Below are 25,724 nucleotides of genomic sequence, written 5' to 3'. Positions count from 1 at the left end.
CATTTTTTAAAAAAGTCTACCTGCTATCTTAGAATCAATACTAAATATTGGTTCCAAGGCAGGAAGGAGAATGGTAAGGGATAGGTAAATGGAGTCAATTAACTTGCCCAGGATCACAAAGCTAGGAAGTATCTGAGACCAGATTTGAACCTAGGACCTCTTGACTCAAGGCCTAGCCCACTGAGCCACCTAGCTTCCCTGATGATGTCATTTTTTAAAGGTCTTTAAAAACTAGAATCCCATAGTAAGTATGGACATAGTAGGATGAAAAAAAATTGTTTTTAATCAAATATAGACAGAACCAAGAGGTGACAAAGGTAAAAAAAAAAAGGTGAGCCCAATTCTCCCTTCAATATTCTCTCATATCCAATATTCTCTCATATCTTGATCCAATTAAGATAAAGAAAAATGTTGAGCAAATCATACAGCAGCAGTTCAAAGTATGGTCCGAGGACCCCTGGGAATCCCCAAAACCCTTTCAGGGAGAGAATAAGGTCAAAACTATTTTCATAAAAATCCAAAATGTCTTACTATGATAATTATCCATAGATACAGCCCATATAATTGAAAGCTTTTGAGGAAGGGGGAATCCTCAATAATTTTGCTGCTATAAAGCATAGATAATATGAATAAAATGCTGGTATCCTCTGACTCACATCTATCCTATCCATGGGGTTTTACAAATTACTACAAAATAATCCACAAAACACTCTGAATTCTAAGTTGCTCCCTATTGATTCTCTTCATATCTACCAACAACCAAACAAAAAATATAATTGGAGATTGGAGAAAAGTAGGAGATAAGTCACAGACAGAAACAGCAACCTATTTTATCCATCCATTCATCCATCCTTCTATCCATCCATCCAGGGAAATAGACAGGCAAAGAACAATATAGTGGGAAAATGAATCAGACAGATGGATAGATAGCTAGGGAAATGGTAAGCTGAGTGACACAGCAGGAGGAGCAAAATTTGGGGTAAGATGATGTAAGAGAGGATTTCTGTTTTTATTATAAGGCAGGTAATTTAACAAACCACAACAAAGACTTATTTAGAATGATTGCCTCATTTTTTAACAATCCCCCAATTTGAGTTCTGTGCTACACATAACAATTAAATTGTGTATTTTAAGGTAAATTAAGTCTGCCTCCTTTTCACTGAATTTTTTTATGCAACATAAAATTGGCTTTAAAATAGTAGAGGGGGAAATGGGCTAGTTAAATAATTTAATTGTTTGAGTAGAAAGAGGCTCCCAAACTGATCTTTATCACTTGTTAACCTCTATCTTCTGGAAAACTGACATTGACAGTTTTTATTATTCCTGTCTAAAGTGAAGCTGAAGAAAAGTAAGATATCCTCAAAAGGCCAAAAACTGCCATCTGCAACCTGAGTTCCAGAAAACACTTTTAGGGGGAAAACTACTAGTGAAGGGGTTCTTAATGCAAGGTCCATAAGTTTGATATCTACTATCTATCTAATCTATAGATGATATCTTGTAGATAGGTATCAATAGATCAATATCGACATAAAGATCATATAAATCACCATATTGATATGTATTCTAAAGAGATATAAAATTAGTTTCCTTTTTAATCTAAGTATTTATTTCATGTATTTAAAAACATTATTCTGAAAGGGAGTCCATAGGTGTCACCAGACTATTAAAGGGGTCCATGACTCAAAAAAAAAGGTTAAGAACCACTGGACTAAGAGAGCAACATTTAATCCCATGGTAGTTTATCTTTTTGTCTTCATATCTTTAGCATTTAGAACATAGTAGATGCTTAATAAATATTTGCTGATTGATGAACTGATTAACTGATTAACAACTATACCACTATATTTCACCTAAGCACTGGCAGAGAACAACCCAATCCAGCAAAAAACAAAAAACAACAACAACAAAAAAACACAAGCCTATCCCAAGAAGCTTTTACAATAAGCCTTCCATGGTCTCCTTGTATTTTATTGTAATAGCTGCCAACAAACAGCTGCCATATTATTTTACTTTTCTGTTTTATTGTCCTTTTTCTCTTTTCAAACAATCTTTAATTTTGGAAGTAAGAAGTGTGAAATGCATCTACTTTTAAAAGTATGGCCTTCTAAAAAAGAGACCATAAAATTGGGCTCACAGTCTGGGTTGTTGAGTGATTGTGTAGATTTTAATGATAAACTGCAACCTGGCTAGCAGGTGTTTGCCAATTCTTTATATTCCTCAACATGAGGAAGATGGCATTTCCATCTGTATGAAAGGGTTGTTTGATTATTAACACTTCAGGGAAGGAGGTGGTAGTGAAAAGAAGTTAGAAAGGAAGATAATAATTTCATAAAGAATAGAACTACTCCCACAGAACTAGAAACAAAATTAGCACCCAGTAATTGGGGAATAGCTGAAAAAAGTGTGCTATGTGAATGGCATGGAATATTATTGTTTAAAGAAGTGAAGAATATGAGGAATTCTGAGAAGTGGAAAGATTGGTATGAATGAGTACAGAGCAAAATAAACATAACCAAGAGAACAATATGTACAATGCCTAGAAAAAATATCAAAAGGTCTTTAAAAGAATCAATCAATAAGGATTTATTTAACACATATTCCAGGGACTACATTAAGGAACAGAGATCACAAAAAAAAGAACAAAAACAGTCAAACTCTAAGCAACTGAAAAACAAGAGAATATTTACCAAAAGCACATCTCCTTTCACCTCCTCTCCCACCCCCAACAACCCTTCTCTCTGTCTCTGTCTCTGTCTCTCTCTCTCTGCCTCACTCTGTCTCTCTCTGTCTCTCTCTGTCTCAATCTCTCTGTCTCACTCTCTCTGTCTCTCTCTGCCTCTCTCTCTCTCTCTCTCTCTCTCTCTCTCTCTCTCTCTCTCTCTCTCTCTCTCTCTCTCGCTCTCTCTCTCACACACACACACACACACACACACACACACACACACACACCAAAAGAGGACTGAGGTTCAGGAGACCTGGGTTCTGCTCTCAAATCTTCAACTAATTAACTTTGTATCCTTAGGCAAACTGTGACACCTTTCTGGGTCTTTTTGGCAAAATAAGGATGTCATACTAGAGAATCTTTAAGATACCTCTCAGCTTTATTATTCACTTTCCTGTGATCATAAGCAAAAAAGAAAGTCTGCTATTGAGTTTGCTAGACTGACATTTGAAAAGTGAGTAATAAAAATAATTTTGTTGTTCAGTCATTTTAGTCATATCCAACTCTTTGTTCTAGAATGGTTTTTCATTTCCTTCTCTAGCTCATTTTACAGATGAAGAAACTAAGACAAACAAGACTAAATGACTTGGCCAGGGTCACATAGCTAGTAAACATTTATGACTAGATGTCCAGGCCTGGTGTTCTATCAGGCAGCTAGCTGCTATAATAATAATTATTATTATTATATTATTATTATTACAACAATATTATTATAACAATAAATTAATTGATAATAATAATAAATTATAGCTAACATTTATATAGCACTTACTATGTGCCAGGCATTATGCAAAAAGCTTTACAATTATTATCTCACATGACTGTCATAACAGCCTTGGCAGCTAGGTTCTGTTATTATCCCCATTTTATAGATGAGGAAACTAAATCAAACAAAGGTTAAGTGACTTGCCCAGGGTGACACAGTAAATGTCTGACAAATTTGAACTCAACTCTTCATGATTTCAGGTCTGGCACTCTATGTATTGCACCACTATATTTATAAGGCAGACTTCCATCTTCAAATAAGTTAACTCTGACTATGTACTACTTAGGGCTTTCATGCTGAAGAACAAAGAGGCTTTTTTGTTTGTTTCTTCTAAGATAATCATCAAGATGAATAGCAAATATGATTGAACAGGAAGGGAAATAATCAATGTACATTTGAAAACTCTGGTTAGATAGCACATGAGTATGAATGAGTTTATTCAATAGTCATATAAAATTGCCATTCTGTGATCAAAGATTCATCCTTGAGACAAATAGGCAGCACAATTCTCATGGCTAAATAGGGAGTTGGTCATGCTCTTATCAAGTTAATCTGTGGTCTCCTCTTTTTGCAGTCTAATGTTACAGTAATGAGTTTGAGAAGTAAGGATAAGGTTAGGGTGTCAGAGTCTACTGGTGTTAAAGGATATGCTAAAATAACTCAACAACACAGGATAAAACTTTGTGGTTATTGAGTTATGCCAAAGACAGAGTTTTCTATTTTTGTGTGTTTTATAATTACACATGAGACCTATTTTTAGCCTACTCTGTAGTCCACTGTCTTGAAAATTTAAACTTTAAAAACCCTCTATTCTTTCTTTCTTACTTACCTCAGTTTCATATGCATAATTCATTTGGCCACATATATTGTAGGGAATGCTTTATGTTACTCACAAATAAATAATTTTTGCTCATAAAGAAACTTGACTTTTGCTTTATCTTCAAGAAGATTTCCTTTTTAGTTCATAGTAGATAACATTACTGCTTTTATAGGCTTCCTTTCCCATGTTCTAATCTTTCCTTTACAATCATTTTAATGAGTTATCTATAGTTATTAAAATTTTTAATTTTTGACAGATTCTTCATTTTTAAAAGCAGAACCACAAATGTTCCATATGGGTTATTGGTGTTGAGTTATTTCAGTCATGTCTGACTCTTTGTGACCCAATTTAGAATTTCCTTGACAAAGATAAGATAGCGGAATGGTCAGTCATTTCCTTCTCCAGTTCATTTTACAAATGAGGAAAGTGAGGCAAACAGGTTAAATGACTTGCCCTGGGTCATACAACTAGTAGGAATCTGAGGCTGGCTTTGTACTTGGATCTTCCTGATTTCAGGCCCAGCAGTCTATCCACATATAATGTTGACTCTGTTTTATTCAGTGCATATGATACTTAGATCATAGAAATACAATTTTATTATATACTCACTGTGGAATCAAATTCAAGATGAAATAAATAACTGTTATGTTATTTATTTATTACTACCTACTAAGAGTTCTTTAAAAAGACGAAGTAAATTATTGTCTCCCTCCAATTTTTCCCCCTCAAATCATGACCAAGAAATGTATTCGAGAAATTTAGATACAAATGAACTTTTAAAGAAATTTAGAAACAAATGGACTTTCTCTTGGTCATCCTTAATTAATGTCACTTGCTTTAGAAAGAGAAATACAGTATGGTTTACTGGGGGCCAGAGGAGTGATATCGAAGCTTAAGAGAATGAGAAGAGCAAAAACATTTGAAAATCACTACTCCAAATAAATAGTATAGACTCAGAATGGGAGAAAGGGAGCAGGGGTCGGGGTAAGGATAGGCAGATTAGGGCTAAACAAATGAAGTTTAAATTTAATCAAGATCTTCAGGAACTGAGAAAGGAACAGTTCCACTTTTATTAAAAGTTCTACAAATGTCCTAGGGTCATTTTCATTTTTTATTTTTGTGCAAAAAGAATGACTAGTGATATTTCTTTAGTCCATAATCATTAGTAAATGTTTTAAATACTTTATCTTTTATGAACCTCACAAACTTCTGGTGAGGCAGGTAATAATATTATTAACTGACATTTACATAGCTTTGAAGTTGACAAAGTGGTATACAAACATTATTTTACTTAAATGTGTCAACAACACAATGATGAAGGCACAATAGATACTATTATCCCAGTTTTACAGATGTGAACATTGAGCCTCAGGAAGTAACTAAGTGACTTTCCCAAGTTCAGACTAGTGATAGAATCAGAGTTTGAAATCCAATCTTCTAACTCCAGATCCAAAATTCCAACTCAAAGATCCCCTACTCCAAGAACAACCTAGTTCTAAAAATGTCCATGGTTGCTTTTCTTAAACAGTTCCAATTTTAAGAAAAGAAAATGTACTTTTATCAAGCAAAAGAAAAATACACTTGATCAGACCACTTATCCTGCTTTTTCATTCAGAAACAACATAGTCGCCATAGGAAAGGTTCACAGTCAACTGTGCCAGAGCCTGAATATGACCCTAAAAAACCCATAAAACCCTTGAAAATTACTGTTTTTTCAAGCAATACAATGAGCTAAGTTGTTGAAATGCACTAGGTTTGGTTGACATGATTTCTTAGAACCAGAAGTGATGATATTTGAGATGGTTTCAAGTGACATGGTCACCAGGGTCTTCGAGGGCTATCTTCAGGTACATGTATGCATGTACAAGACTATGAAGTCCTCCCTGTCTCCTTCCTCCTCCTTTTAACTATTGATTCCTACTCCAGAGATTTTGCCCAAAGCAGAAACCTGTTTAGTTTCCTTAATCATTTTTGTCAGCAAGCTCAGTTGAGCTGATCAAATAGGTAGACTTCCTTCATGCATGGGTGTATTAGGTTACTGCCAGTCTTCTTCCTAATAAAAGAGACTGTAGCTATCTTTCTGATAAACTCATCTCTTCCCCTCTCAAGGAAATTAAGGGAGATTTAAATTCACCACTTGAGATAGAAAGCCCAGCTCCATCTCAGAGCAAAGTCCAGTAGCACCTTTACACAAGAACATTGAGTCTCTACCTACAATTTTCTCATCCCTTGCCCCAAGCCAGAGAAACAAGATCATGTTATTTATTTTCCTTTATTATTTTCCCCATTTTACATATGAAGAAACTAAGGCTGAAAAAGATTGACTTTTCCAGGATCATGCAGTCAGTGTCTGAAGCCAGATTTGAATTTTCTTCTCCACTGAGACACCCAGCTGCCTAATAATGACTAGGAAGTTTGATGGTAAGATGGCTCATTGGCATGGAACTTTTCTTGTTAACTCAGCAGATCTTGAAAGTAGGAAATTGGGGGTGGGAGGAGAGTAGTGTCTCAGGAAGCTAAGGAAGCTGGTTCATCGCTCTTCAGACAGCTCATAGTTCACCTTCACCAATACTAAAGTAATATATACATAGATATAGATATAGATATGTGTGTATATATACATATTCATGTATATTTATGTATGTAAAGAGAAAAAAGTAAAAGAAAGGGTGAAAGAGAGAAAGAGAGAAGAAAGAAAGAGAGAGATTAGTGACACTAGAGAGAAAGTGACACTCTGGGTATATGAAAGCTCTTCAGCTCTAGTCTCCTCCATTCTCCTGGAATTAATTGCTTTGAATAACTACAGGCAGGGGTCCTAATCTGTCCTTCTCCTATTCAACCTTCCTCCCTCTCACTTCTTTTACTCTATGGGTCCAAGTTATAAAACACACATCTTACATACATTCCATATGATGACTGATAGATATTCTAGCCAGAGACAGAGGGAACTAGTAAACCCATGGGTAGATTTGCTTGGGTATTTTTTGTATCACTAGTCTTCACTGGGTATTCTCCTTTAAGGTGACAACCACACTAAAGGAGGAATATATTTGGAGTCTACCCAGGCTTTAAGTCACCTCCCCAAAATGAAGTTCTATGTCCTATAGGTTTTACTTCTTTTGACTTAAGCTGATTTTATACAAATCATTCATCCTCCATAAGTCAACAAAGACCAAAAGATTTAGAGCCATAGAAGTCATTAATGTAATCCCTTCATTCTAGAAACTGAGGCTCTGGAAGCAAAATGACTTAGCCACAAAACAGGTGACAGAACCAAGATGTAGTTAAGACCTCTGACTTCTAAGCTTGTGCTTTATACCAAGCTGTGTTTGGGTAGCTAGTTGGCACAGTAGATTAAGAGCGCTGGGCTTGGAGTCAGGAAGACTCATCTACTTGAGTTCAAATCTGGCCTCAGACACTTCTTATCTGTGTGGTCCTGGACCAGTCACTTAACCCTGTTTGCCTCAGTTTTTTTCATCAGTCAAATGAGCTGGAAAAGGAAATGGCAAATCACTCCAATATCTATGCTAAGAAAGTCCCAAATGAGTCAGTCAGATATGACTGAATAGAATGACTGAATGACAATGACACCAAGTTGCCTCATAGGAAAAGTGATGCGATATTCTAGGTGAGATATTGTGATGAGATTAGTGATGCCTAAAAGCTTTGATTTCTAGAAAGAAAAGTGCTAAAAATATATGCAGCAATTTCCCATGATCTCTCCAGTTTCTACATTTCCCTAAGAACAACTACAATAAATCTATGCCCTCAGCTTTTACTGAGAAGACAGTTTCTCTACAGTAACATGACTTCACTTTCATTTCTCCTCCTTACCAGTCTTCTTTTCCTTCCTGGCATACTATCTTTTCCACTCAGCAACAGCACACTTTCATTCACTAAAAAATGAAGCAGGAGAGGGGAGGGAAATGTCTTTAGTTATTTAGCCTAACTAAAATTCTGGCATTTTCTCCACTTTTTCCAACCAGCAAGGTGGAAACTTGAAATGTCAGACTGGTGATGGAGCACTGATGTCTCTCCATCGACATTTCCTCACATCATGCAGAGTCCTGAGTAGGTATTAATTGGCACCAAGTGTGTGGCTACAAATATCACTTTAATATCATTCACAAATGTTCAGCTAAAGTGCTTAGCTTTTCAGCATACATCCTTCTGCCTCCATTTCACTGATTTTTGGCATTGAAAACCAACCATTTGCCTCTGCGGCCTCCCCTCCCTCTTTCCCTCTTCATTTATCTCAATGGAATAACACACAAATACTGTAAACCCTGCTGAGGGACCTTTCCAACTTGTATGATTTTCCAAATAACAGGGTTGGGGAGACCAGTTTCATGATTTGGGGAAAAGAAAAGAAAAGAAACACTGTGTACAGATTCTGTACAACCTGGAGTTGTGGGCCACATGAAAAGATTTTCATCTCTGATGCTATCCTTGAAAGTAAGCGACAACCTAAAAACTTTTAAAGTTTATTAGGTAAAATCTGTGACAGAAAGAAAAAGCAAATCCCTCAAAGAATTTATCTATTTGTTTTTTTTCCTTAATTTTCTGTAGACAGAAAATAGTGACAGAAAGTAGATGTTATGTCTGCCTCCTTGCTACCAATGAGGCATACTGGTCAAAGACCTCATCCTCAATGTCCTAACCCTGAAGCAAAGTAAACCGTATTTTTTTTTCAAAATGTTTATGAGGTGGGGAAATGCCACACTGAGTCACCACTCGAAGAGCCAAATTCTACCCTTAGATGTATGCAGGAAAAGTACTAAAGTCAACATGAGCTGCAGACACTCATCTGAGGGTAGAATTTGGCTCAGAAACCATGAGCTCCTTTTACATAGGCCTCTGCTGTCTGACTATTGCCTCTGTGCTGGTCTCTTCACTTAGAATTTGCTTACCAACTTCAGTACGTTTATTATTCTAAATGATAACAAGACCATGTGGCATTTCTCAAACACAAAGCAGTGAGGAAAATAAACTGCCCACTCCTTCCAGCCTTTTTATGAAGCAGAGATGTGGGAGACACACACACACACACACACACACACACACACACACACACACACACAATCACCAAGTTGGAGGGCATTCAGAGCTCAAGTTCATAGCTGAATGGGAATCCTCTTCACAGCATTCTAAACAAGTGGTTATCTGGCCTTGACTTAAAGATATTCTCTTATTTCTTTTACTTATGAAAAAATTAGAGAGAAAAGTTTACTTGAGTCATTTTATTCTTTTATAGAGATATCCTTTGTGGGAGAAATATATGAATGGGAGTTGTTTTTTTAATTGAATTTAACAAAACCTCTGAAAATATCAGTTAACATTTTTTTAAAACCCCTATATTTAAGCCTATATGAGACTGCTTACTAACTCAAAGAGGGAGAGGGAAGGGAGAGAATTTGGAATTCAAACTTTTTTAAAACAAAGTTAAAGGGGCAGCTGGGTAGCTCAGTGGAGTGAGAGTCAGGCCTAGAGACAGGAGGTCCTAGGTTCAAACCCGGCCTCAGCCACTTCCCAGCTGTGTGACCCTGGGCAAGTCACTTGACCCCCATTGCCCACCCTTACCAATCTTCCACCTATGAGACAATACACTGAAGTACAAGGGTTTAAAAAAAAAAACAAAAAAAAAACCAAAGTTAAAAATTGTTTTTACATGCAATTGTAGGAAAATGTTTTTCGATTAAATTAATTTGATAATTAAATTATTTCATTAAATTAAGTCAATTTAAAATTTAGAAATAAAACTATATTTAGAACATTACCAGATGCATATATGTGTGTGTGTGTGTGTGTGTGTGTGTGTGTGCATATTTATGAAGGCAGCAATATAGTACAATGGACAAAGTGCTGGACCTGGAGTCAGTAAATATTTATTAAGCACCCGTTATATACCAGGCACTATGCCAAGTGCTGGATTCAGATCTAGTCTCCAATATTTATTAGCTATGGGACCCTAGGCAAATCACTTGACTGAATATTTGCTTTAGTTTCCTCATCTCTAAGATATGGATAGTAATCGCATCTGTAAGATGTACATAACAACAACAATCTTAGGGATGTTGAGAGAATAAGATAGTATTTGTAAAGTGCTTTTCAAACTTTAAATGATGATGATGATGATGATGATAATGATTACATGATACATAACATCAATAGTTTTTTTTTACATGTTGTCCTTAATTGTGTCTTAGATCAATACTAAGTGTGGGTAGAAAAGTGGCAAGAGCTAGGCAATTGGGGGGTTAAGCCCAAGGTCAAATAGCTAGGACATATTTGAATCCAAGATCTCCCATCTCTAGGCCTTTCTCTCTATCCACTGAGCTACCAAGCTACCCTTTTTCTTTTTTTTTTAAAGAGCAAAAGCTAGAAGCATTGATTCTATAATAGTTGAAGAAAACACATCCAAATAATATCTATCTGATGAACTGATGAGAAGGTTACTTAAATCAGTGGGCAAGTATAGACAAAGTCTGAGCAAGGTTTCACCCCAGGTGAAGTGGTCAGGTTTACCAGTATCCACTAAATAGTGCACTATCAGCTTCAATCCTTTTCTCATCCTAGGGTTGTGTATTTATATGGGTTATCAGCTACAAGCTGGCATTTTGAATAGTTTTATATATAAAACTGAGATGGAGCTGTGAGGATAGCTTGGTACTCTCGGGGTTTTTTGGCACCCAGTTGGCCATGATCAGGTTATGATCATACAATCATAAATCTAAAAGTGATCTTAGCTATTATCTAGTTTAAACCCATCTTTATATAGATAAGGAAACTGAGATCTAGCAAGATTTCAGTGCCTGACTCAAAGTTTCCTCAAGTAAATAATCCTGACAAATATTAAAATTTATTCATCAAAGACTTATCACTAGGAAATTGAAAAAAAAAATCTTTATACTGTCAGGTTAACTTTGCTTTCCTTTCATTCCTTTTTTCTCTATCCTAAAGCACACTAAGAATTTAAGTAGCACCAAGGGAGCCCCTCAAATCCATTGAAAGAAGCCATGAAGATGACAGAAAAGACAACTTCCCCCACTCTCCCTCCATGATGCATACTGCCACCATCTGGAAAATTAGAAGAATTCCCAGGGTGGTCCAAAGCATTTTTCCTCTTTGCTTATTGAGTTTGTGCTGTTTTTCTTTTACTGAATGCAGTAATTTGAGTTTCTGATTTCTGATTTCATTGTTATCTGCTTATGCTTAAGGGACTTTAAGAAAATGTATGGGGACAGACAAACCAAGAAGAAAAGCAGCTGACCTAACTTTCTCACAAGGACCACACAGTCTTAAATACCAATCTATCTTCCTAGCATTGCCTACTTACAAAAACCATATGCCCATCTCTAAATTTAGTGTGTATTTTTTAGACATAAACTTAGGTTCAACAATCGTAGGTATCTCACAAAAGTACTGGAGAAAAAGATCACATAGTACTCCGATTTTTTCATAATTTTTAAAGAGAAATCCAGCACCTAAAATACTTAAAAAAAAAAAAAAAAGACAATCCAAAATCTCACTTGACTTCTTGTGAAAAGATCAATGTGGAGGGGAGGAAAGGTAAGAAGGAAAAGGGAGGAGAGAAGATGGAAAAGAAGATAAGGCAAGGCAAGGAGAGCGGGGTGGGGGTGGGGGTAAGAAAGGGAGAGAAAAGAAGGAAGAGCTATACTTGTTTTCTTTCCAAAGAAAGGACAAAGAATACCAAAAAGTATACATTTCAGGTGACATATCAAAATGAACAAACCTTGTCTTGAAAAAATACTGATACCTGTACAATAGGGTGTCCTCCAGCAGATGCCTTCACAGCCCCTCGACTTCCTTCAGTCTCATAATGAGCTCTGTGGTGGGATTTGGGCTGTACTTCGATCCTAAGTTCATAAGGTCCTGAGTGAGATGGCAGCTGCCAATCAAGGGCAGGCAGAGATGGGCTGAAATGGAAGACGAAAGAGCATTAAATATTAACAACTAGTGTATTAACACAAACCGCAAGTATCTGAATCTATTACTTTGGGGGCCAGGATTAGCAGTCCATCCTTCACCATCTTACATTAAAAATTTCCATCAATAAGGATAATGTCCTGACATAAGTAATTTAAAAGTCTTTGTAAAAAGCCAATGACTACTTTAGGATGATGTATGGGGAAAGCCTTGTCAATGCCTCAATCTCTATAAGGTTTTTAAATAAAATGGAAACATTTTCTAAATCCAACCTTAAAGTGTTTCCCTCTCTTGATACTAGGTTTACATTAATTATTTAACCTCAAAATAAAAATCAATTCCAGAATGACATGTAGACAGCTTTAAAAACCAAGGAAGTGCAACCTTTGGGCTGAGTCAAGACCTGTGTTCCAGTCCTGATTCTATCAATAATTAGCTGAATAACCCTAGATAGGTTACTTAATCTCTATAGCTTCATCTTCAAAGTCAGAGTACTGAACTATATTAAAGATTATTAACTTGGGGTCCAAAAGTTTTTTTAAAAATTTGATCACTAATTCAAAATTTTGATTGATCAATAATTCAAATTCCTTTGTATTTTCCTATATTCTTATGTATTTTATTTTATGTACTTAAAAATATTACCCTGAGAAGGGGTTTATAAAATTCACTACACAGTCAAAGAAGGCCACAATGAAAAAGACATTATAAATTTCCTGGATAAATGGGCTCTAAGTTCCCTCTCTAAATTTCTCATTCTGTTGAAGAATGATTAGGAACAAAAAAGAACAATTTAAAGAAAAAATGGCAGCTCACAAATCAGAATTAACAACATATTAATTTAGCTATTACATTTAGTAAGCAAATTCCTCATTCCTATGCTATATTATGGCTTTATTATCCTTTTATTTAAAAAAGAAAAACCCTTTATCATAAGGCATGTGTCTTTACAGACAAAAAAAAAGTCTTAATATTGAGATTCTGCTAGATCCTCTGTGTGGAAGGATAGCCATGATCTTATTAATGGTAACAAATTTTTAAAAGTAAAGGAAATGATGCTATCTCAAATGAATTCTTAGGTACCTTTCTGAAACTCTAACATACACAATCTTTCATCACCACATCCTACTCTCCTGAAATCCGGATTTGCATAAGAACCAAAAGTTGAATGGTAGATTAACTCTCACTCTGGGTGGTTCCAGAAATCTGGGAAGATGGTACCTAAGAAAGTTGTTGCCATTGCCACACACTTTGAATTTCATAATGTCCCTTCAGAAACCAAATGAAGTGAGGGGTGGGGAAGGTGGGTACAATTAACATTTGGTCTGTTCATGTCATCATTGTAGAGATGGCAATCTTAGTATGGAGTTGCCTTTTTGCCGCTAAGTTTCCATTAGCTTTATTTCCTTTCTTCCTCCAAACTCATTCTGACTTCAACTCTTATAAAAGAAAATTAAAAAGAATTTCAACCTTAAAGCCCTATGTAAATATTAACTGATCTAATATTAGGTTCTCTTGGGCAACTACAGGCACCTTACTCTGCTTCCCATGAGTTAGATGTAAGACTGATAAGTCTATACAATTGAAATAGAAATATAATTGGCTGTGAGAGCTAGTCAATCCAGTTCATACTGGTCCATAGAGACTATTTCATGAAAGCACAGACTGGTACTTCTTTATTGTCCATAGAGCCATGAGGACTAGTCACAGGAAATCAGAATAAAATTTTTCATTCTTTTCCAATTCTGCTGCATTTTCATACACCTGGTTTTGAACATGCTACTTAAAGCATTTCTTAGTTAGAATCCATTACTATGACTATGAATCCAAAAATATGAATTTAATTCTCCAAGAAGCAATAGGCACTTGGAGAAAATTAATTCCTCCAAACAAGAGTCAGTCAACAAGCATTTATTTCTTTCAAACATTATTTAATGAGTTAAGCACAGGATATACAAAAAAGGCAAAAATAAATCCTGTCCTCAACAAACATATCCTAATGAGAGAGACAACATGTAAATAACTAGATACAGACAAGACATAGATGGTGGATGGAGAGTAAGTCCAGAGGGAAAAACATTATGGACTGAGACAATTGGGAAAGGCCTTCTGAAGAAGGTCATATTTGAAATGTCTTGAAGGAAGGCAGGAAAACTAAAAAATCGATTGATGAAAAGAGAGAACATTCCAGACTTGGAAGATGTGATATATCATGTGAGAAACAGCAAATAGGGCCAGTGTTGGTGGAATGTAGAGTACATAAGGGGAAGTAGAGTGTAAGAAACCTTGAAAGGAAGGAGAAAGACATAGGGTTAAGGGCTTCAAATGCCAAATAGAGCATTTTATAATTGGTCCTAAAGGTAATAAGGAGTCAACTAGAGTTTATTGATTATGAATGGGGGGGAGAGGAATATGGGGGTGATATAGTTAGACCTGCAATTTAGGAAGGTCACTTTGGCAGCAAAGTTGAGGCTGGATCTGTGGAGAGAGACTTGAGGTCAAGAAGCTATTTGGTTTACAAAATACGTCAAAAATCAGACAAGTATCTCACTCCAGGTGATAGACTCACATTGCCATCTCTAAGCTTTTGATTCACATCAGACTCCTTTGCATTGAAGTCACTACCACATAGTTATACTCACTCTCCTTCTCATGAACTTCTGTCTATTTAATAATGTCCAGTTCTCTTCCAATGGTCTCAACACATTTCCCCTGATTTTCTTCTCATTGTTTGTGTTCAATTATTTTTCATATGTGTCCAACTCTTTGTGACTGCATTTTGGGATTTTCTTGGCAGAGATACTGGAGTGGTTTGATATTTCCTTCTCCAGCTCATTTTACAGATAAGGAAATTGAGGCCAACAGGGTTAAGTGATTTGCCATAGCTAGAACATGTCTCAGACCAGATTTGAACTCATGAAGATGAGTCTTCCCAATTCCAAGCCTAGTGCTCTATCCACTGAGCTCTTGGTTGCTCCTTTCTTCTCAACAGTCCCCTACTATATATATTCTATACTATAGCCAAACTGGACCAAATATTATTATTACCTAAATACTCCATGTATTCTGGTGCCTCCATGTCTTTGCTTGTACTGTTCGCTCTGCCATAAATGTCCTCCTTTCCTCTTTCCCTAATTCTGCTAGTCAAAATCTTATATTACCCATTCTTCAAAGTCCAGCTCAAATGCCTTATCCTTCATGAAGCCTTCTCTGAAACTCCTCAACTATACACGAACTCCCTTTCCTAAAATCCCATAATACTTTCATGCCTATGATGTAGCATATTTTGCCTTGTACTAGAAGTACACCCTCTACCATTTGAATTTGCTACTTTAGGGCAGAAATTACAACTTAGTCATCTTCATATCTCTCTAGTACCTAGAACAGTGATGGGCAACCTTTTGAGCTTGGTGTGCCAAAATTTGCCAAAAAAACGAGTATAACTCGGGTGGTGTGTCACTTAGAGAAAAAAAACATAATTTCACAATATTTATAGTTTACATAACAAAAATGTATAATTATAATATATAACTGTATTTAATAAACCAAAATAGGTAAATTAATATAGGTAGAATTGTCATCTATAGTGCACAGAGTGTCTACACAACACTACAGCAAATGTTTTATCCTTGGCATGCAGCCCCTTCTCTGTATGTGGCCGTGTGTCATCAAAAACGGCTACGTGTGTCAGTGCTGACACGCGTATCATAGGTTTGTCATCACTGACTTATAACAACGACTAGCATATAGATAACACTTTATATGTCTATTTGAAAAGAATCAAATTGAATCAATATCTAATTATTTCACTCTGGTTTCATTTTACCAACTACATTGTAAACTTCTTGAAGGTAGGCTCTATCTTTTACCCTTTACATGTATCTCCACACTGTTTAATATGTAATATCATACTGGAGACCTAGCAGTTTCTCAATGAACAGTTACAGAATTACTAATAATCTATATGCCTGATTTAGATCAAAGCAAATTATAAGCCAAAAATTGATACAAAGGACACCAATTAATTTAACTATGAATCGAAACTAAATAATACTTTTTTGTAAAATAGCACATAGGGCCAAGGGTTTGTGGTTGTTGTCCTTGCTTTTTAAAGGAAACAAAAAAAATTTAGTTCAAACTGAAATCAAACTTACATATTTTCTAGAACAACCAAATAGCATACTATTCTTTTATCCTATCTGCTATGTTATTAAGCTTTTATCTCTGGTGTAACTTGAATATATGTACATGTAATCCAATTTTAATGAAATAAATAAAGTTAACCCCAAAGTTAACACTTTTGCAAATTTGGAGTTTTGTTTACTGTACAGAGATTCCTTAGAGCAGAGCACACCTGAATAGCCATGAAAGCTTAACTTAAAGAATGGAAGCTATTTCCTCAACGAGCTATTTCCACAGCACTCCTTCACTGCATCCTAGAATAGAGTATAGAATTAGTGGGTTTCATAGATTGTTTTCATTCAGAATTTTTTAAAAAATGAATGGAACTTAGAAGTAATTTCTAAACATATGATATCCATTTGACATAATAGTAAACACAATTATAGTACAAAGATTCTTTTAGGAAATCAAGCTACCATCAACACTGCCTAGGAGCTATGGTGTTTTCTCTACTACACACTGACAAATTATATAAAAATAAAACAAAATGCCAGCCAAGCAGGCAGTCTGGTATTATAAAGCCCAAAGAGCTGGCTGGCTAATTGGATTTTTCCACTTTTGAGCTGGACATTTGGGCTTGTGGAAACATAGTTTGAGCATCTTTTGCTAGTTACTAAGGTATAAAGTTTGTTCTCATAAAGCTACAATCTCATAACGAAGCAAAGAGATCAGAATGATCAGACTCTATTTGGCAAATCATAGGATTATGAGGTTAGAGTACAAAAGAAGTCATATATTCAGAATATACACACATATTGTAAACTAGGATTATGAAATCCCAATGTGGGACCCCTGCCAAATCTTATTGAAGTCAGCCCTGGGAAATCAAAAGTTAGCTTCATTTTATAAGAGAAAATTATTTCTATTTTTTCCTTGGAGTTGAGTGTGTTTTTTTAAACAGATGTTTTCCTTTTATTCCTGGATCGAGTCTTCTCTACTCTAAATAATATAGTATCAGATTAAAATGCTTTCATACCAATGGCCCAGCTGTGCACTCTTTCTTTTTAACTGTATCTTACTGATTTCTAAGGGAGCATCCTTGTGCTGAACAACTAAAGAACCAAGAGTATTAGTGAAAACCAAATGTCTTTAATTTAAGCATGGTCTTTTAAAATCGTGTTTCTTTCACTGAAAACAACGAACAAAAGTGAAAAGGCTAACAGATTATCTTGTCTAGTTTTTAAATTTTCAGGTAAAATCTACACAATGGCCACCATCCAGATAAACACTGCAAAAGTGAAGCAATAATCTAGCTATTTGTTTTCTTTTTTTAAAGCTGTTTAAACACAACCTAAATAAACAATTTAAAGGTATGTTGCAATCACATGAACAATAAAAGTATGATAAATCTGCCTTTATGTACACACAGTACACATCATAGGCTGCTTAGGTGTGGCATAGAGATGCTTGTGATGAAAAAAGTGACCATCATATCTGGCCCTACAATCCATCATCAGGTGCCATGGTAAGTTCTAGCCAGTATTAAATAACAATTAAATGACAGTTTTCCTGATAAAGGAAGCGCTGTGATGTATTTAACAGTTCCATGGGCTGTGGCTGTCAAAGCTATTTCCTATTTGAGGTTATCTTCATCATACAATTAATTTCCTGTAGCAATGCCTGGCTAAAAAAAAAAAAAAAGCAGCCTCAGTTGAAAAGGCTTAGTTAGAAAGAATGGATAAAGAAAAGATTCTGTTATAATGGTAGAGCCTACCTTTCTGAGGAAGAGAGTAGAAGTAAGTTTATCTTAGAAGGAGCTTGACTCTTAGGAGGTTATGTTGTAACACATTCTTTAAATTACTCTCAGAGAAGATAGAAGCATTATAATAAGTTATTGCTACATAATTGTAAATACTTCTAAATATCCCTTTTCAAGGGGTTTTGAAATCTCTATTAGGAATGTCTGTGTTCACTTTTCTTATTTGGGGGTGATCTATTATATGCTATCAGTACTAAAGAAGAAAACTATCTTCTGCTGCCCCCATAACTGGGAAATGAATCAAATAGCTAATAAGTAATGGAGTAATGGATTCATCTAATAAATATGACAAATAAAAGATACACAATTAGGTCACCTCCTATTCATCCCCTGTTAGCATTATGCAGTGAGAGGAACTTGGCTCAGTTGACACCAAGGAGAAAAAAAGTTCAGTTCTTTATGGCATAAGGTCATATTAATTTCCCCAACTATAAAGAACTATAAAATATTTTTACTCACAATCATAGGCTCAAAGATGGAATTTAGAGCTAGAAAAGACCTTAAAGATGAGCTAATCTAACCCAATCATTTTACAGCTGAGGAAAATGGCTTCCAGAGAAGTAAAGTGATTGAGTTCACACACAGTAAGAGATAAAGTTGGTGCTTAAACCTATGTGCTCAAACTACAACTTACGAGTGTAATTTCACAATGCCACTATGAAAAGGGATAATTTTACATTTTTATTCTTTAAAAGTTGTACATTTTCCAAGAGTATGACAACTTGAGTATTTATGTGTCTAGAGATATGTCTATGTATTTTGGAAGTAAAAAATGGATCATATCAGAACTCGATTAAGAGGTCGATTCTTATTTTGACACTTTATACTTTGAATTTTCAAAAGGGCAAATACAACTGAAAATTTTGAGCCTCTTTTCTGTTCAGGAAGGAAAATTATAGTCTCTAATAAGTTTATGATATATTTTACTACTCCTGCTACCACCAGCTAAGCAACCTATCCAATTCCCTCTTTACAGCTAAGTAACCCCAAGGCCATAATGACCATATAGGGAATGAGGAATCAAATTCTCCTATTATAAATGAACATTCCTATGTGAATTTGTCTACCCTAGCTAGTGTTAGGTCTACAGTAAATCAGAGAATTGAGTTCAGGGATAATAGCCATCTAGTTATAGAAATTCATCTTTAAGTTTATGAACCTAAAAAGATCATATTCAAGTAAAGAGTGAGAAGAATATCAGCTGGAACATGCACCTAAAAAATTACTACTTCAAACAATAAATATTTCTGTCACAGATAGAAATGTCATTGCAAATATTCAACTTCTTTGGTTTGCTCATATCTACCTTCATTTTTTTTTAAATTTTTTTTAAATTTTTTTTTTAAATTTTAAAGCCTTAACTTCTGTGTATTGACTTATAGGTGGAAGAGTGGTAAGGGTAGGCAATGAGGGTCAAGTGACTTGCCCAGGGTCACACAGCTGGGAAGTGTCTGAGGCCGGATTTGAACTTAGGACCTCCCGTCTCTAGGCCTGGCTCTCAATCCACTGAGCTACCCAGCTGCCCCCTCTACCTTCATTTTTAAAGAAACTCTCACCTTCTGTCTTAAAACGGATGCTAAGTATTGGCTCCAAGACAGAAAAGAGGTAAGAGCTTAGTCAATTGGGATTAAGTGACCTACCCAGGATCATGGCTCACATTTATCTTATCCAGTAAGGTTTAGAATTCACCCTCTTCCAGAAAATTGTGTTAGTAAACAACTAAGCATTCAGAAAACCATGCAGATGAAGAGATAAAAATTATTAAGGCCTTCAAGATTCTAGTCCATCATCTAATAATAAAAATAATCAACATTTTAACCATCTTTTGCAGCACATTTGGCAAACTATTACCCACACTATATACTGGATTGACTGCAATTTATCCTCTATGTATTTTATTATATATAGTTGTTTGAATGTTGTCTTCCATTAAACTATGAGTTCCTTGAGAGCTGGGACAGTCTTTAGTATTTCTCTGAATCCCCAGTATGTAGCACCATGCCAGGAACATAGTAGATGCTTAATAAATGCTGGTTGGCTGATTGACTAACCAAAAACAGTTACATGAGGATAGCTTCCTTTAGGAGATAGAGAGCTAACATCAACACTAGCAAAAGAAATAAAAATCACATGAAAACAAAATGAAATACACATGCTTCTCAGTCCTCCTGCTAGGAGGAGCTAGGTGACTCAATGGCTAGAGCCACTGCCCTGAAAATGGGAAGTCTTGGATTCAAATCTGGCCTCAGATACTTCCTAGTATATGACTCTGGGAAAATCATTTAACCCCAATTGACTAAGCCTTACCATTCCTCTGCTTTGGATTTTGATATGGATTCTAAGACAGAAGGCAAGGTTTTTTTACCATATGTATAATGTGTAAATATAATAATATAAATATATAACCTATATGCTGCTGTATTAAATTTGCCCCAACAATACTTTCAGTGAACTTTCAGAAGATGAACTTTCATCTCAATATTTTTGTTCAATTACAAGAAGCAGTTACTTTGCCCACCTGTGCTTTAGTCTATAGAATATTCAGTATAAAAGAATAGCAGAATAGTAAACCCAAGATTGTTTTTAATCTGAATTTTATTGGTAAAGATTAGAATAAGATTATCAAAAACAGTAATAAAGCTGTAGCAATGTGTATATCAGGAAACAAAGGGCAAGACAGTGTGACAACAGGGAAACTCAACTTCCTATTAATTTGTCTTCTTTCTAAAATTTCTATTGATTTGTTTTCATGGGCTGGAGCATGGTAGACAAGATTTCGGCAATGTATCCTTCTTTGTTCAATCTTTGCTCTTAACAGTCCAGTTAAACTAAGGCCAATTGTAAACATTTGCTAAACACACATTGTTTGTGCAGATAGCACAAAATTAGGCACTTTGCAGGAGTTCAGATGACAGTGACCAAGTTGACTAGAAGGTAGAAGGGAGGTCAGATAATAGTGCCTGGTGATCTTCCATCTCACGTGAAAGATTAAAGCTAATTACTTCTATCACATCATCCAAATGTTATAAGTACTTGCGTTATTCTTCCCAATTGGCTGTCCCATAGTCTGGGAGGCCTGAAAGTTGAGGAAGGGCCCTTGCCTTCCTTTAGTCTTTCCTCAGTGCCTAGGACTACTCCATTCCCATTAGAGTAGCACCTCCTCACTTAACTTCCTGTCACCATTCCCCTGACCATCTGATCTACTCCCTTGGCCATCTAGACTCCATTGAACAGTTAATATTCAAGATGATAGATCACTTGGAGCACTCCTCCCCTCCTTACCTCTCCCAACCCCCAGGAAGTCTACACTCCAAGGAGAAGCCATCTGAGAAGAGCAACATAATTCACCTACACTAATCCTTCAAGGGAGATGGAAGACCACCAGGCTTTATTATCTGACCTGCTGCTGTTTACAAGTTCCTTTGAGCCTGACATACCTCTATACCTTCTGAATCACCCAACACTGTCATTTGACCTACTAACACAACCCAAGAACCTCTGGGCCTTTCCATAAATTCTGCAGTTACATCCTTGGTATTTCTTTTCTGGGCTTTTCCATCCCTCTACCTTGGAGCTAAAATCTCTTTAATATATAATCTCTCACATTTGGAATGTTAAGAAAACAAACTGTCATGTTTTTCCAATTTGTATGTCCAGTGCTTGGAATATTTCTTTGTATATAGTAAACACTTAATATTTTTCTATTCATTCATTTTCAGTTTCTATACATACTGTAAAGGAGTAACAACTTTAAGGATGTTAAAATCATAAAATGTCATAACTGGAAGTTTCCTTGGACATTGTATAGGCCGACCCTCCTTTTTATAAATGAGGAAGCTGAGTCAGTAGACAATGAGTTCTTTGAAGGTAGGGACTTTTTTTGGGTTTTATTTTTACTTTTTTGAATCCTTAGTGCTTAATACAATACCCCTGACAGATAGTAAGAGCTTAATAAATGCAAGCTGGTTGACTGATTAAGGCTCAGAGACATGAAGAGAAATACCCAGTATTACAAAGCTTGTTTATGTCAGAGAGCTGGAACCTGAGTGAATGAAATCTGGCCAGAGGCTTATAGTTTTCGAATTTCAAAGAAATAAATAAAGACTGATCAGATAGTCAAGAGAGTTAACTCACTTCTCTATTTACCACTGAGTCTTCCTTGCATGAGAAACCTCCTTGTGGGAAAATTCCAAGTATATTTATTTTGGCAGGTATTTATGTTCTCTTATACTAATGATAAGAGAAGCTGTGAGAAAAGGGTGGGATTTAGTATTAGAGAAGAGTTGTGGCATTAGCCAATGTCTAAAGGCCAGTATCAATGTATATGGTCAAATGGAATTGTTAAGCTAAGTTTCTTTTTAGAGCTCTTGGTAAAGAATTTGAATAGACGCTAGAAGTACCAAAAGTGGATCAGCTATCATCAAAAAGATGCTGCCCAACACACACACACACACACACACACACACACACACACACACACACACACACACACAAGCTCAACATGTAAGAGAGCCTTATTTCTTTTACATAGTATATTGTATTAATGTACCACCAGCTGTTGTTGCCCTGATGTTCCTTCTCTCAATACAGACAGTAGAAAGGTAGCATAGACAGAATCATTGCCCTTGGGTTGGAATAGGGGAGAAAAAAAATTTCTGGTACAGCAAATGCTACTTCAAGCAACAGAGATAGCAAAAATGAGGATGTGGGGGATCTTTAGCCATTAGTGGCTGCTCAAAACAATTAATAACCAAGCCAGTTAAAGGTTGGGATGTGGAAGTAGCTTCTGTCTTTATATTTTACAGTTTACCAAAGCACTGTTCTTGAAACAACCATCTTAGTAGTAATATATCTAGGATGTGGGCCTATACCAATTCTGACCCAGATCTTTTATCAAAACTTTTAAAAGCCAGCCTACATTTTTTGATGGTTTGTGTTAAAAACAAATAAAAACACAAGATACTAGTTTAGTTAAGGTGTTTGTCAATGTCTTAACTAATACATTAGACCATGACATTTTGGGGGCAGGTTAGTCTAATAATGTAAATGGAAAAGGGAAAAATCAGTCACATTTCACTGTATCTAAGATGAAATTTGGGGTTACAGTTGTAAGAGGTCCCCACTACATTGGGAAGTGGGGGTGGAAGGTGATTTGCTATCCTTTCAATCATACTAATTTCAGTATTTGTTTGACTGTCCAAGTTCTCATGAGAAAACTTTCAAATTTCGACTTGATCCTTTTGCTGCTTCTACATAGGAAAAGTCTGTGGTTTGGGTTTTTTTTTCCTTAAGTGCATCTTATTTAGCATAAAGACCACCTACATAGAGTGTGTGATCCAAATTAGGTGACTAAGAGTATTTCTGGTTTTACCTGTATCCCTTTTTACTGGTTACTGACATTCTCTGGCTAAGCTATATTCTAAATGAATGAAACCTGGAGTTGTATGACTACCTAAGAAAAGAAATTACTCTGAGTATTTAAAAAAAAACAGTTATAACAGGATATGACCACAAGGAAGCCTGCTTTTCCTCTGCATCTGGCCAGAGGTGACATCATATTTCATATTTTACATAGAGTCTTTTTATAAAATGAAGAATTTCATGAACAGCTCCATTCATTTCAGTATGAATTTTACATATGCACTGAACATGTAGGTATTTGTTAAATTATAGTTCTTAACCTCTAGTTCATATCTGTATCCTTCACAATTATGACTCAAAGACTGATCACCTAATATATTCTTAGGAAGCCTTGATTTCTGACATATATATAAAGAGTCCTCTTTCTGTTTTTTTTTTAACATTTTTATTGATTTGCCAGAGAGAGCCACCCTATATAACAAAGAGTATTTTTAAAGACAAAAAAAATGAAAAAAAAAAAAACCCAAAGGGAGAAAAATCAGAACAACTGAAGAATACACTGAAGAAGTCTGATGATCAATGTGGAACACTTCTGGACCTCCCACCTCCACAAAGGGGTTCACATTTCTCCTCATTCGAGTCATATCTGATCATCATAACTTTGTTATTCACTTTTTTTATCATTTTTCTTTCCATTCACATTGTTATAGTTATTGTACATAGTTCTCTTGGCTCTGCTTACTTCATCAGTTTATGTAGATCTTTCCATGCCTCTCTGTATTAATCACACATATCATTTCTTACAAAACAATATTATTGCATTACATTTATGTGCCTCAATTTGTTTAGCCATTCCTCAATTCATGGACATCTGTTTTGTTTCCAATTCTTTGCTATCACAAAAAGTGCTGCTTTAAATATTTTACAACATATGGAAACTTTCTTATTGATGGATTCATTGGAGTATATAAACCTAGTAATGGAATCTCGGTATCAAAGTCTGTGGATATTTTAGTCATTTTCTTGCATAATTCCAAATTACTTTCCAAAGTGGTCATGCCATTTCACAGTTCCATCAATAATGTATTGGTGTGCCCATCATTCTACAAATCCTCTAGAATTGACTATTGTCATTTTTTCCATCTTTGCGAATTTGTGAAGTGTGAGGTGAAACCTAAGGGTTGTTTAGATTTGAATTTCTCTTAATATTCATGATTTGTAATATTCTTTCATATGGTTGTGAATACTTTGCAATTCTTTTGGTAACTGTCTATTCATCTACTTTGACCACTTATCTACTGAAGAAAAGCTATTAATCGTGTGTGTGTGTGTGTGTGTGTGTGTGTGTGTATTGTTTATATATATATGATACCAAACCTAACTTAGAGAGACCTGATAAAAAGATTTTTTCCCATTCAGCTCCTTCCTTTCTTATCATAGGTGCATTAATTTTGTCTGTGCAGAAACTTTCCACTTTCATGTAATCAAAGTTAGCAATTTTATCTTTTGTTACTACCTCTATCTCTTTCATCCTAACCATTGCTATGAGAATTATATGATTTGTTTCCATTCTAATATTTTTATGTTATGATCTTTAATATTAAGATCGTGTATCCATTTAGAAGATACTGTGGAATATGGTATAAAATTCAGATCTAAACCTAATTTCTACCAGATCACTTTCTACTTTTCTGATTTTTTTTCCAGGGTAATTTTTTTTCCACTTAACAAACACTGAATTATTAAGTTATATTGTTTCTGATTCTTCTTTCTCTGATCTGTTTCATTTATCTGCTTCTCTATTCCTTTAATCAGTAACAGATGGCTTTGATGACTGCTGATTTATAAAATAGCATTGAGGTGTGGCAGCTGGGTAGCTCAGTGGATTGAGAGTCAGGCCTAGAGATGGGAGGTCCTAGGTTCAAATCTGGCCTCAGACACTTCCCAGCTGTGTGACCCTGGGCAAGTCACTTGACCCCCATTGCCCACCCTTACCACTCTTCCACCAAGGAGACAATACACAGAAGTTAAGGGTTAAAAAAAATTAAAAAAAAAGAAATAAAATAGATTGAGGTCTAGATGTGCTAATATTTTAGAACTTTTGTTGTTATTTTATCAAGTTTAATAGTGTCTCCTTGTTAATCATATTGGTATATCATTAAAAGTA

At 35.5% G+C, this 25,724-nt stretch overlaps 1 protein-coding gene across 1 annotated transcript in view; it reads right to left on the bottom strand.

Annotated features, from left to right (window-relative positions):
- NFATC1 (nuclear factor of activated T cells 1) overlaps nt 1-25,724 on the bottom strand; it is a 149,891-nt gene that overhangs the window by 76,706 nt on the left and 47,461 nt on the right. The window contains exon 3 of the mRNA XM_044667241.1: nt 12,086-12,245. Within this exon, the coding sequence (XP_044523176.1) occupies nt 12,086-12,245 (160 nt within the window). The remainder of the gene's footprint in view (nt 1-12,085; nt 12,246-25,724) is intronic.

Source organism: Gracilinanus agilis, chromosome 1 (genome assembly GCF_016433145.1).
Source record: "Gracilinanus agilis isolate LMUSP501 chromosome 1, AgileGrace, whole genome shotgun sequence".
NCBI classification, from domain to species: domain Eukaryota; kingdom Metazoa; phylum Chordata; class Mammalia; order Didelphimorphia; family Didelphidae; genus Gracilinanus; species Gracilinanus agilis.
Note: the sequence above shows the minus strand (reverse complement) of the source record. Positions and strands in the feature narration are given on the sequence as shown.